General features: G+C 40.3%; 1 protein-coding gene across 1 annotated transcript in view; it reads right to left on the bottom strand.

The window, feature by feature from the left end:
- Window positions 1-10,803: 10,803 nt before the first annotated feature.
- MND1 (meiotic nuclear divisions 1) overlaps window positions 10,804-14,057 on the bottom strand; it is a 38,775-nt gene continuing 35,521 nt past the window's right edge. Inside the window, exons 7-8 of the mRNA XM_061993875.1 lie at window positions 12,738-12,782; window positions 10,804-11,045 (exon numbers count right to left, since the gene is read on the bottom strand). Coding sequence (XP_061849859.1) covers window positions 10,939-11,045; window positions 12,738-12,782 — 152 coding nt within the window. The 3' untranslated portion in view covers window positions 10,804-10,938. The remainder of the gene's footprint in view (window positions 11,046-12,737; window positions 12,783-14,057) is intronic.

Below are 14,057 nucleotides of genomic sequence, written 5' to 3'. Positions count from 1 at the left end.
GAGCAGAAGATGCCTAAGAAGGAAATTATTTTCCTCTTTTTCATCGACAAAAAATTGTTCCAGTGACAGAGTTACCATGGAAACTGATTTTGAGAATAACAAGAAAGCATTTGTGGTAGAGAGTTTATTTTAAAGGCTGGTGAACCACCAGTATCCCATTCCCCTAACTGGACAGATAACCTGATCAGGTGGCCTAATGGCAAAGCTAAATGGAGCTGTCAAAGCTTTGTGTCACCGTGTCTTTATGACCTTCAGGGCGGGGGACTCAAAAGGAACTTTCTCCCAGGACAGCTTTATCCAGGCTGACTGGCACTGCATCTCTCAGCAAGTGAAAGCCAGAGGTGGGCGAGCACCTTTCCTTGAATTAATTAGCCTGACATTCTCTCCTGTGTTATTCAGTTTTACTATGAAGGAAGTTTGGGGTTTTTTTTCCCTCTGTAAGCTGAAAATTCAGCATTGTCAAATGTGAAACACACAGCTGACTGAAGTGAGAAGGGCAGCTCTCCTGCTTGCTGTGGTACCTTTACACTCACATATTTTGCTTATTCTTGCAGCTGCTGCATGAGCAACCGAAACTGGGAAAGGCCTACAATTGCCAAGGGCTACTGTGACACTGACTGCACACCTTGGTAGCAAAGATTTTCCTCACCAGCTATGAGGAAGTCACTGGAAAAAAGCAACTAATGGTACCTGTAAAATCTAGCACACAATGAAACAAGCACATAGCCCCAAATTGCCCATCTATGATTTACTCCATCCCAAGCAGAAATACGTCACCCCTTTACATTCATCATGGAGGGATTTTCCCATTACCCAACCCTTTGGCCTCGAAATGCCAGGAAGAGCTGTGACCTTTTGGAAGGGCCCATCGCCTCACAAGCCTGCTTTCTACGGTGAAGGGCTTAATTTCTGTCAGGGTAGCTCAGGTCCTAAGGGAGGAAGAAGAGATATTACCTTGCACAGCTAGAGGTATTCTCAATGACAGAGCATCCCTCTGCAGCAAGGAATAAAAAAAGCCACTATAATAACTGTTATAGTGAGCACGAAGTCACTGGCATCTAAAATTTTAAATCCTGTTAAATGGAAATGCAAGTAAAGAAAAGCTATTTGTATATATTGTCCCAAGATTTCCCACCTCGGGGGTAGCCAGGTGAGGCTACAAGTGATAATACTCATCCTCTGTGAAGAAAAAAAATCTGCTTTACATTGATCCAGGATTCAAACAGGTAGAGGTAAGGAAAGATATTTCTAGGGTCTCTCTTGACATATAATATTGAAATGCTGACTTCAAAGCAGAAGTCAATGAGGCTTATTCCTTCTCTTCATCTTGAGTCTTTGCTCTGTTTTGTATTTACTTTCTGCTTTTATGGTTTCTTCTAGAACTTTGAAGGCTGAAGGATAGGAGGCTGGACAGATGCTGTATCTGTATTTCAGACTTCAAAGAGAAAGAATAGGTGGACATGAGCTCTAACATAAAGGGAATCATATTCTACCAGCCCTGTCACTATTCTTTTTCATGCCAAGCTAGCAAGAGCTTTCCAGACAGATAGGAGGCTGTTCTCTGCACACAAGTAACTGAGGAGCGGTATCTCTCCTCACAGTTCTCTGCAGCACTGGAAGGAGAACCTCACAGTCCAAACTCCTGGGGCCAGCCCCCAACAGCTAAAACGTAAGATAAGATGACACCCATCAGGTGGAGCAGAGACAGGAGGCTCCAGGCTTTTGCAGGATCTGTGTGAATGAAAGTGGATGAAAAATGAACTTTGTTAGATCTGGATGCTTTTTAAAGTATTCAGAAATCAAGCAAGCTATAAAGACTTTACTGCAGAAGTGTTTCTTTTGCAAGTAGACTGATTCCACTCAGAGGTTCTTCCTCTGCTGGCTTCTTGGCAAATGTTGCTTCGTTTTAGTAAAAGCTGAAGCCACATGTCCCACCATTGCTGCAGTTGTTTGTACAAGAGGTGAGAGAACCGTTCCATTAGCATTGGTGTGGTCAGTGAAAATAAAGCCTCCAAAGTACAGTTGTTTGAAAAAAAACCACTACATTGTTGAATAGACAGCTTGACATGAAATGGTTTCTTTCAATTACTCCATGGTGGACCTGCAAGCTTGCCCTTCTGATTTGTTTTTATTTAACAGCAAACGATTGCTTACACTATTGTGCACTAGTTTATGATGCAAAAGCACTTGCAGTAGAGTGCAATTATTCATCACTCCCTTGCCAAAATAAGTGTTTGTTAAGGTTATTATGCCAAAAATAAAGTTGTCTAGAAGAGCAGAGAGGGGAACTGCTGTCAAATGTAGATCTAAGCACAGGTCTTGTTAATGCTTTTAAGCAGTGAACCTTCCTGCCTCTGGCCCTGATTCAGGACAAAGTCATACCAACTGGTAACTGTAACCATAAAGAGGCAAAAAACTTTGCAAAAAACTGTTGTTACTGTTGTTACCTGCTCCTTACCAAAAGTTGTATGATGCAGCTGGGGGGTTGGTATGGGATGTATTTGCATAGTAAGGCAGGAATTAATGCTTTTCATTTATGATTTTCTAACTCGGGAAGTCAATCCAAAACAGAGGTCAGGCAGCACACACTCCGCTGGCTCAAGACTGATGAGGCAAAAGCCTCAAAAGAATAAAAATTTGAAATAAAATCCCCCTTTTAATTTCCCAGGTTCCTATCAAGTTAACAGCCAAATTTGCATATTAGTAAAGCGATTTAACAGCAAACTCTTGGTTTCAGCAACTAGCATAAACACTGAAGTAAGAAGAATAAAAATACACAATCCCAAAATGCAGATTTTCTATCATACCTACGTAAAAGAGTGAAGACGTATGTCCTATTCAGACATGCATGGTTTTCCTAGGTTTGTACACTCTTCTAATGATTTACAGAGATAAGGAAAGAGCTCCTAGATTTTTTTTTCTTTTGGGGGACGTGGTGGTAAAAAAAAAAGACAGCTTCAAAGATGTGATAACCAATTATGAACCACAGAATCATAGAAACATAGAATGGTAGGGGTTGGAAGGGATCTTTAGAGATCATCTAGTCCAACTCCACTGCAGAAGCAGGTTCACCTAGAGGTGAACCTTCTTCACCTTGAAGACCTCCAAGGAAGGAGACTCCACACCCTCCCTGGGCAGCCTGTGCCAGGGCTCCCTCACCCTCACAGTGAAATAGCTTTTTCTTATATTTAAATGGAACTTTTTGTGTTCCAGCTTCATCCCATTATCCCTTGTCCTGTTGCTAGATACTATCAAAAAAAGGGATGTCCCAACCTCCTGACACCCACCATTTAGATATATGCAAATATTATTGAGATTCCCCCCTCACTCTCCTCTTCTACAGACTAAATATCCCCAGTTCCCGCAGCCTTTCCTCATAAGGAAGATGCTCCATTTCCCTGATCATCTTGGTGGCCCTGTGCTGGACTCTCTCCAGAAATTCTCTGTCCCTCTTGAAGTGGGGAGCCAACATTTTAAATTGAACACAATGTTTTAAGTTGAAGTTTTTATTCTGAAGTATTTCATCTATTTTCATTGTTACCACCTCCAATCTAGGGACAAAACAGCAAACACCTTTACTTGAAAGGACCAGAGAAAGCTGATGGACTCTAAAGATGGATATGAAGCCAGTTTGTTCAAAATAGCTGTTAAAAAAAACCCCAAACTACTCATTTACTGACTCTTTGACAGCTGTTACGCCAAAACCAGAACTTATCATCCAGGCTTTTTTTCCTGGTTTGTTTTTTTTTTCTTCTTTAATGGTTGAGTAAGCTAATGATAAATACCTAACTGAAACCAGTGCATATCAAAAAAGAAAGCTTTTTGTCTTTCTCCAGATGATACTGAGACTAGTGTTTTGGAGCTCTTGGTATAACTATCTTTGGCATTATTTCTTACATGTCCTTCTCAAACAGACACAATATTAATAACCATGGATTAACAAACAGGTCTGCTACAGAGCCTTGACTTTCATTTTTTTTAACTACTGATCTGGCTTTTTAAAATGTAGTGAAAAGCATATTCTCCAGAACATATTTTAAGAGGAAATAAAGCCCACAGAAAAATGTAGTTTATTATGATGATTAATTGATGTCCATGCAAAAAATTAATCAAAAAGTATTTTTGCCACTGAGAGTAGGTCTTTGACAATTGGGGGGGGGGGGGGGGAGGAGGAATGAAAATCTGACTCAATAGTCAATTTTTCTGAGAAACTGAAAATAAAACATTAAAATCTTACTTTCATTTTCCTTCAGAAATCCTCCAGAAAGCTAAACTCAGCCAGATGCATTATTTTGCATGGCTACTAATGGTAACGCAAGAAAATATGATGCAATTGACCTTTTTCCCAGTACTTTCTCCTGCCTGTTTCTTTGTTGTTGTTTTTTTATTTAAAAAAAAAAAAAAGACAAAACAGAAGGGGAGGGGGAGTTATTTTTCCCACCCTAGACTGCAGAAATGAGAAAAAACCAGTTTTTACACCTCAACATTAAAATCTGATCTCAGAATGCCACCAAGGCAGAGCTTAAGGGCAGGTGATACAAACAAACATGGCCAGGGAAAATAGTAAATGTATGTAAGAAAGACACAGCTTTGGTACCCAGGTGGTTACTCAGGCCCTTTTAACTTCAAACACAACTTCTTCCTACACTGGCTTTCTCTAGGAGACATAATTTTTAAAAGCTTTCCTTTTGAGCTTGAACAGCAACACAGTTCTAGTTCATTATCTCACCTGAACAAAGGTGCCCCTCAGACTGGTTAACAGGATTCGGAGCAGGTTGCCAGTAGACCAGTAAGACTTTCTGAAACAAAAGGATGGACTATTTTTTAAAATGAAGTCTTTCCAGTGGAAAGGCTCTTTGTTTCTCAGAATAGCTTCACTTTTCATAAAACAACTGAAAACAGAAAATATGCCCATCGGGTTTTGTTTGAAAGCTGTTCTTTATAAATACTTCACCAGGACTGAGTTTTTTGCAAAAAGAAAGATTCTCTGTCTAGGTTAGGCGAAGCAATGAGCAGATGACCAAATTGTCCATAATATAAAAACTGTTCATTCATTTATGGTGAATTTTAACAGTTCCCGCCTGGACAAGTTCCTATGTGACCTGATCTAGGGGGAACTGTTTCTGCAGGGGGGTTGGACTAGACGATCTCTAAAGGTCCCTTCCAACCCCTACCATTCTATGATTCTGAAGTGATGCTGAAAAGTTCAGTGGTGCCTGTGGTGGTGTTCACAAACACTTTTGCCCTCTAATCATCTTGACCTGCAACATTCTGCATAGGCAGCTCAAAGAGGCAAATCTAACATATAGATGCTTGACTTCCTATATGCCTGTGTGCTGGAAGGCATGCGCTAACAGGCGTGTCACAAAGAGGAGGAGTAAGACAGACAACCATCTGTACAGACTGCAGCGTGTTGCTTGCCCAGCCTACGTAGTTTCTGTAAGTAGATCTGAAAGGATCTGACAGGGATGGAAGAGAAAATGCAAAAGGGACGAGGAGAAAAGGGAGCTGAAGAAAAAGGCTATAGCCGCTGCAAAGGTGGATCTCTTAAGCACAGGGGTATTTACAAACGCATTTTATCTAGACAGCAGCTAACTCCAAATGGAAGAATCCAGTCACCTGTGTAATACTAAGGATTAGCCAAAGATTTCAGCTATTGAAGCCACATGCACTTCTGGGATATGCTGATTCTCTAAAGCAGGCAAGGTATCTAATTGCTGTCTCAGAAAAGCCTTGTGTAAATTTACAGAGCCACAAACCCCTGGACTAATAATCATAACTCCATGAGCAGCAGAAGTACTGAAGTCTGGCTGCCAAGAGACCAGTTTCCTAGATCCCTGTTCCTTCCCACTGAAATGATGCACACGCTGTCCCCACAGCCCTAGCGATGCTGACAGACCCTCGCATAACCTCTGCCATCAACAGGCACCAACTGCTTCCTGGTCTTTTACAGCCATTTTAGACGTTTTTCCTTCCTCCTTCCACCTTCAGTGTGCTCTACCCCTTCTTGGGTACCTAAACTGGCAGGTGGAAACTATACTACAGGGAAAGCCTGTATTTACCAGGCAGCCAGTCAAGCAGAACAGATAAATTGTGAGCTCACACCACAGTCTCTCAGACTAAATTTGGCTGAAAGCCACAGCAAAATTTAAGAACACTGGGAGGGAAAAGGAGAAAAGAGGTGACAGAAAATCATACAAACCTCAACTCTACAAGAAAAAAAAGGTAAAGGTACCATTCTATAATTCTATGATGAGCACCAGCCAGATCATCTGACTAGTAGAAATATGAAGTCCTCCCGTTACCCAGGCATAAGGAGCTCTTGCATCAAACTTCTTAGCCACCATCACAGGTTGGGTTCCTTTTCCCATCGTTCTCCCACTAAGTTTCAGTTCCAGTTTTGCCACTCAGCCACAGTAGCTTTCTGTCATTTGCTTCAGAGCCTGGATTTTCCCTTTTAAAAAATGTAGGTTACTTCACCGCAAAACAGTAATGACGTTTCAGAAGATGCATTAATGAAAAGTTTAGCAGCTGAATTATGTCAAAACCTAAACCCTTGTGACTGTTAACATTTTAATGCTCTGCAAGTACCACAAAGGAGACTTAGAGTTCATGCTTGGTGTTGTGCAGAACATGCAGATGGCTAGTTAAAAGAAAAACTGAGGAAAAACAGGTTGTTCCAGGGCAGATACAGTCAGCAAAGTTCTTTAAACCAGTGAGGTTTCTATGTACATCAGGTATAAACCAATATTTTCTTCCATGTCTAGGTTTGATTCAGAGTGCCTAATTAACATCAGTCCCAAAGAATAGGCTTAGCCAATACCTCAGCCTGGTACTGTAGTGATAAACTCCTTATGTTCAGTTTGAAAAGCTGGACCCGATACTGCTCCCGTCGGAGCTGTAGACTCTGCTAAAAGCAACTACTTTTCACACTTTGCACTACTAGCTGCTTTAAATATAAACCTGAATTGTAGCAAGGACCTGATCTCCCAACTCAGGTATAACAGTTGAAAATATTTGCCTTACATGGGCAAAAAACCTACAGGGCAGAAGGGAAAAAAAAAAAAAAGAAAAAAAAAGAAAAATAGGAAGACATGTACATAATATAGCTGTGACATAACCACAGCAGAAGTGAGCATTTAAACCCCACCATTTTCATGGTAGATTCTTAAGAAATATCCCAGATTCCATTTCAGGAATACTCTGAAGAAGCAAATCAGTACACAAGATCGTAGTGATCGTGTTCATTCTTTGTTATAGACTAACGGCCAAAAACATCTCAGGAGAAGGAAAATCATTTTAACTCTTAGTGACTTTTAACTCATCAGAAAACAAAAAAGCCTCAGCTTTTCTGAACATACATTTCAAAATACATAATCCTACATTTCAAACTCTGAGGTTTAGCTGTCTGCTGCTTATCTTTTTAAGAATAAAAGGTTCCAAAAGGGAGCAGATGCAGCAGTCTGAAAATGTCTTGGAATATTCAAGACACACAAATTGTCTCTTCTTGTCTCAGAAAGGATCTGGATTTGCATTTCCTCTTGAAAGTCACCTACACAAAAAATGCAGAATCACAAGAATGGTAGCACAAAAGAAATCAATTCTACTAGAGGAACAGCAGCATTCTGATAATGTGCTACCTTTTCTGTCTTTTTAGCTGAGAAATTTCTGTACTGGCTGGTCCAAAATTGTGTCCTTACACAAGGAGACACGTTCTCCTGTCAGGCTTGCTAACCAGCACCAGAAGTACAAGATGGGAGCAGAAAATGGAGTACGACTGCACATCTGTGTTCTGTATCTGTAAACCAAAAGCAAAAACAAAACTCTACAGAAAATTATGTTGCTAGAAATTCCTGGCACTTGGGACTTAAGTTTTGTGTCCAAAGCATGAGGGCTGCATTTGACATTTTAAAGGTACTGCTCACGCTGTCTGACTGTAGCATCTCCAAGCAAGTCTATCTCAAGTGCAGTTATCTAGAAGCTATTTATTACATTTAATGGTTTTACTACAGTCCACAATGCTTTCACTCTACAGCCAGGAAGTCAGAATATTACAGTGAAACTTACATAGCTGGTCATCTTCATTTTCTTCTTGAATTTGGTAAGTAGCCAAAGTGGTAAAAATCAGTATGAAATTCTCATCCTTACAGATACCAGAGGAAGTCTTGGTATCTGTACCCGAGGCTCCTTGATGAGTAGAAGTTCAGCCATATGAAAGTGATTCTAAGAACCATCAGTAAGTTCACATTCCTTCACATGAACAAGACTTTTAAGTCATCATAGAATGGTTTGTTTTGGAAGGGCCCTTCAAGGCCACCTAGTTCCAACTCCTCTGCCATGGGCAGGGACACCTTCCACTAGAGCTGAAAGCCTCATCCAACCTGGCCTTGAACACTTCCAGGGATGGGGCATCCACAACCTATCTGGGCAGATTGTTCTAGTGCCTCATCACCTAACCTAAATCTACTCTGTTTGGAGCCATTATTTCTTGTCCTATATCACTACCTGTCCTTGTAAAAAGTCCCTCCCCAGCTTTCTTGTAGGCCCCTTGTGGGTACTGGAAGGCTGCTATAACATCTCCCCAGAATCTTCTCTTCTCCAGGCTGAACAAACTCAACTCTCTCAGCCTATCTTGAAGATACAGAGGTGCTCCAGCCCTACGATCATCTCTGTGGCCCTTCTCTGCACTCACTCCAGCAAGTCCACGTCTTCCTTGAGATGCAGGCTCCAGAGCTGGATGCAGCACCGCAACTAGGGTCTCACCAGAGCAGAGTGAAGGGGGAGAACCACCCTCCTTGACCTTCTAGCCGTGCTTCTTTTGATGCATCCCAGGATATGGTTGGCTTTCTGGGCTGCAACTACACATTGCCAGATCATATTTTTCACCCTCCAAGTCCTCCTCCTCAGTGCTGCTCTCAATCCACTCATGTCCCAGCCTGTATTTGTGCTTGGGATTGCTCTGACCCATGTGCAGGACCTGGCATTTGGCCTCATTGAACTTCTTGAAGTTTGCCTGGTCCCACCTCTCCAGTCTGTCAAGGTCCCTCTGGATGGCATCCCTTCCCTTCAGCGTGTCAACTGCTCCACACAGCTTGATGTCAGCAACAAACCAGCTGAGGGAGCCCTCAGTTCCACTGTCCACATCATCATCTCTTGTGTTTGACTGTTACGTGCTCTCAAATGCTGATGTGCTCAAGAAACTGCTAATATGTGTCAGGTGGTATGGAACAGATTCACAGAAAAAATGGGCATTTAGGGGAAAAATAATAATTAAAATCAAGATATTCTACAAAGAACAGATAAAGCTCTTTCTTTAGTGTTTCACAGCACAAAACTCAAGAGTAAGAACAACCACCTGAGCTACATGTGCATAATACTTCGGTTTGTCACCATCACTTGACTTGGGGGCATAGCACCCCAATCATGGGGCAAAAGCCAGGCCTGGTAGGATACACTGCCTTCAGCTCAATACTGTCTTCTTGCGTTAAGCTTTCACCAGTTAGCAGCCGGTAAGCTGTTATATACATTATACGTTATAAATACTGGAATATATTAGGAATAAAATCTTTACACACACATAGAAAGAAATGTCTTCATTGCAATTATAAGGACAGTGACGTTTTACTCTGTGCCAGACATTGCATACATTTTCCTCAGGCAACAGATAGCTTGCCATGCTCTCTCTACAAAAGGAAAATCTTTCTCCCACTATCTTCCCAATTGCTGTCTTCATAGACATGGGATGAGAATAGCCAGCAACACACCTGAAATCCTTGGATTGTAACACATACTGAACTGCTCAGAAACTTTTTAATTGGAAAGGTCACAGGAGATAGACTTCTGAGTGTTATCTCCAGCTAAATGTCATCTTTTCAGCAGTGCTCTCAGAGGTTACATAAAAGGCAGACAAACACTCTCCAGTGATACACGCATCTTACCTTGCAGCAAGCCTACCTGTCTCCTAAAGGTAAAGTTTATATCCTCCAGAGCAGAAATGCCACCTTGCAGTCCCTAGCTGTGGGAGGTGCAGACTAGCCTGTACTCTCTGCGGGCCTCTCTGTAGCCATGTCCCAGTCAGAGTCAGGCACCAGAGGCCAATACAAAGTGAGGTGCTTGTGAAATTTTGCCAAAAATGAGACATTCTGAAATTTATTACTTCAGTTGGCTACTTTTTTAGCCTGAAATTGAAATACATGCATACACTCAAAGGCGATTTTGAACAGCAAACTGAATTCAGTCTCTCACATCCCAGGTCAGCATCCTGAATCTTGGTGCACTGATAGATGCACATGGACAGATGGGTGCTTCATGCTCCCTCTCCCATGTAGTAACAATCTTGGTCAGAGGAGCTTTCTCAGTGCCAAGTCCTGTAGATTTGCTGGAATGGATCTAGCTCTGGTGAAGCAGTATTTCCCAACAGCAGACAAAATTTTGTCACTAAACTTATCAGACCTCAGTCTTTCTACTCGCATCCTTACTGTCTCACTGTTATCTGTGAATGGATTATAACTCTTCTCTATTTTATTGTAGAGATGAGGAAAAAAAAAAAATTCCATTCCATATTGACCCCCATTATTTCCACTCCAAATTCTTTAACATGTTTAAACATAAATCCCTGGACCTTCTAACTTTTAATACCTACTCTCAGTTAAGCAAAAGAAGAGTAAAAACCCATCCTAGGACTTTGTGATAATTATTCCCTACAACACATGCTCATTCTTAGTCCATCTCACAGAGGTAACCAAGAGATTTGCTGCCCAGAGAGTGCAAAGGACAAAAAGGAAATGCAACGAGTATCTTTAGAACTGTATTAACTTAACAGAAACTGCAAATTAAAGGGTGGACAGGTGTTTGGAGAGGATTCAGATACACATTTAAATGCCAACTGAGACTATTTAACAAGCTATGTACAGTGCGTCTGCCATCAATTGCTGAAGGTTAATCAATGTAATCCAAGTCTTCTGGGATTCCAAAACTTTTGTCAATTCTGCTCTCTTCAAATCCAAATTTACGTTTGGCCCAGGACTTTATTGAAAAGATGTTCTCTGTTAACAGAATGAAAAAGCATTCAGGTCTGAATATTTAGAAAAGCATGAATTATAGTCTTGGCTACAACATAATCCTTCCATTTGCATTATCTCAGTGTATATGGAAAAGGTACATAGAGAGGAACATAATTTTTAAGCAGATTTAGAACTGAAAACAGGAGTCTTTTGTTAATTGCATACTTTTACTCAATACTAAGTAAAATATGTCTTCCTTCTTGGAGATTACCTTTATCTTCTGCTCCTCTTCTAGGAGAAGACTGAAAGCTACAATTACAGTTTCAAGCCCGCTGTAAGTGGTAAGTGTGAATATGCATAATCAGGATTTTATATGCCTCTTTTCAACCAGACACATACTGTGTGACTGTCTACAACTGCAAAAATCAGATTCAAATTAACTATAAGGTCTTTCCTAGTCCTGCATATGTTTGCTCAGATAATGTACATTTTGTTTGAAAGTTAAAAAACCAAAAGACATTCAAGTAGCTTTATTTTAGTCAGCACTTCTCTTTCAGCATCACATTACTATTATTTTAGTGTACTTTTTTCAATTTATCATTTCTCACAGCAGTATTGACTGAAACTCACTTTGCCATTCCTAACACCCAAGAACTGCAGCGTTCCTTAAGGCAGGAAGTACTCTCTGTGTCTGCACACCTTTTATTTAACATTTGGACATTTGGTTTTAAAACCGGCTCTTCAAAAGGAAAATATGCTACAGCATATAACCTAATTATCTAATTAAATAGCAAAGTGCTTTCTACAGGCTGAGGCACAGTTCCTTTACCTCTCAAGACCTTGAGAGCAACAGCCTGTCTTCAACCACTGAAAGCCCCAACAACAGTACTCTGAGAAGTTATTTCCAAATACACAACTTTATTTCCCCATATGCAGTAAGCAGACCAATGTAAGTAAAGATATAAAATAATAAGAGTCAAAGACTATGACCATGCTACCCCGGTGTACTTGGTATAACCAATGGTAGGATGGAGCAGTCCATCACTAATACGTGAATTCTAAAGTAAAAATTACAAACTATGTTCTAAATAATTAAACAAAAGTAAGGACATACACATTGCTTGCTTTGCAAAATGGAAATGTAGGGCAATATAGCCAAACTGAGCAACAACAGAAAATTGAGGTCACCTTCCATAAAATTATTACAGTAACCTTCCTCAAAACCTTCTCCTACATGTCAAAGATGAATAATTGGTTTGAGAAATATCTATTTTATATTAGCATCCATCATGTAGTAGCAGCAATAAGGTTCCACAAAGCATTCTGCTCTTCAGGAATAGATGCAAATTCAGAAAATTAGAATGTAGCTTTCTGAATACCTGGACACTACCATTTTCAGTCTCTGTCTATTAATGTTTTCCTGGTCTTCAGAGATTTTCTCTCAACTAAGAAAGCATGTTGCAGATTTTAACACGATGTGCAAGATAGCACCAGAAGGACAAATCTGTTGTGTGATATGAAGTACGTTCAATAACTGAACTGAGAAAAAGTATTTTGTAAGTGAAATGTATTTCTGCATGTTTTTGTAAGTGAAGGCTATCCTACATCAAATCCTCGTGAAATTTAAAGTTCTTAACAATGAATTTCTGTCTTTCACAGAAATTGCTCTAGTCTGAAGCAATATAATTAATCATTTATTACATGTAATAACTAAGCAATAAAATGCATACACACCAGTCCATCTATTCGCTGCCTCCTTGGCCACTTTGTTTGTCTGGCCTGAAATAGAGAAGAAAACAACAAAACCAAAAATCATACCATAGTTTCAAGGCATAGAGACTAAATTTTTAGGAAACCACACACTATAAGGAACTTATTCTACTACTTCCACACTCTTCTTCTATTTTATGCTTTTAATGTTACAGCAAACACAAAGCCAAGTTAAAGAAAAACAGAAGCAAAGAAACATAAAAGATCCCATATGAACAACTGTGCGATTTTGAAGCGTGTTTTAAAATAAAATAATCCTAGCTTGGTTTGCCTGGGGTCTTTATTGTCTGCACCCCGGCTGGAACTAGATACATGGCCTGAAGGTATTGGAGGCAACCTGGATGGGAAATATTTTATAATCCTCTTTATACATAAGTAATCCACCACATAGGTATGTATGACTACGTAACTCTGGGGAGGTCTCCCAAGCTTTAAGAATCACTTTGATGAAATGAAGGCAAAATAACCCTCCTGGTTATTAAACTTGGCTTCTCTCCCTTACCACCACTCTAGATTTAAATACGTAACAGTAAATTACCATTACTACAAATAGCTTTTATATAGTTTCCATGAGGCAAAACAGCATCCAGAAAAACTCCTCTTAGATCACCTTGCTCCCATTAAAACAAGTACTGAATCCAATAGAGCAGGTTGGTTTGTAACGTGGGAATTTATCAGAATCATTACGGTTCTCACGCCTACACTAACTTAGTTATTCCCAGTTAGTCTTGTTAGTACTTGCAGGATAATACTCATTTGAATGGTCAGCAAGAAGTTTGTCTGCAGGGGTACTGAGAGGTGAATATATGATCAGGTATCCATTGTTATAAAGATTATACTTCAGGCAAAAACAAATTATGTTGGAAAATCATCTGCTAGCACACAGGAGGGTTAGCACTCAGGATTCTAGCCTCAGTGCTTCACTAAGCCATGTGAGCAATGGTTAAGTCAGGGTAAAATACCTAAAGAAGATGATGCACGGAAACATAAAAACACATACACACCAAAGAAGAATCAGGACACAAACTGTGTGAACTTAAAATAGGAGAATCTTAAAGACAGTGCTGAGGGGAACTGGCTAGTTGCCAAAACCACCACTTGGGAACTGGGTCCCAAGCTCAGCTGGAGTCCCTCTGATCCTGCTGCTGACCACAGCTGCTCCATCCGAACTTGATTTTTGGCAGCTGCTAAATACTGTTCCACTGTGGAAGCTGAGCAAAACAACAAAAGGGTGAAATGTACAGAAGAGGTGAGCAATACAGGAGGCAACTTCTGTTCCAGATT

This window comes from Colius striatus, chromosome 3, assembly GCF_028858725.1.
Source record: "Colius striatus isolate bColStr4 chromosome 3, bColStr4.1.hap1, whole genome shotgun sequence".
Taxonomy (NCBI): Eukaryota; Metazoa; Chordata; class Aves; order Coliiformes; family Coliidae; genus Colius; species Colius striatus.
This window is presented reverse-complemented; position numbering and strand designations above follow the sequence as displayed.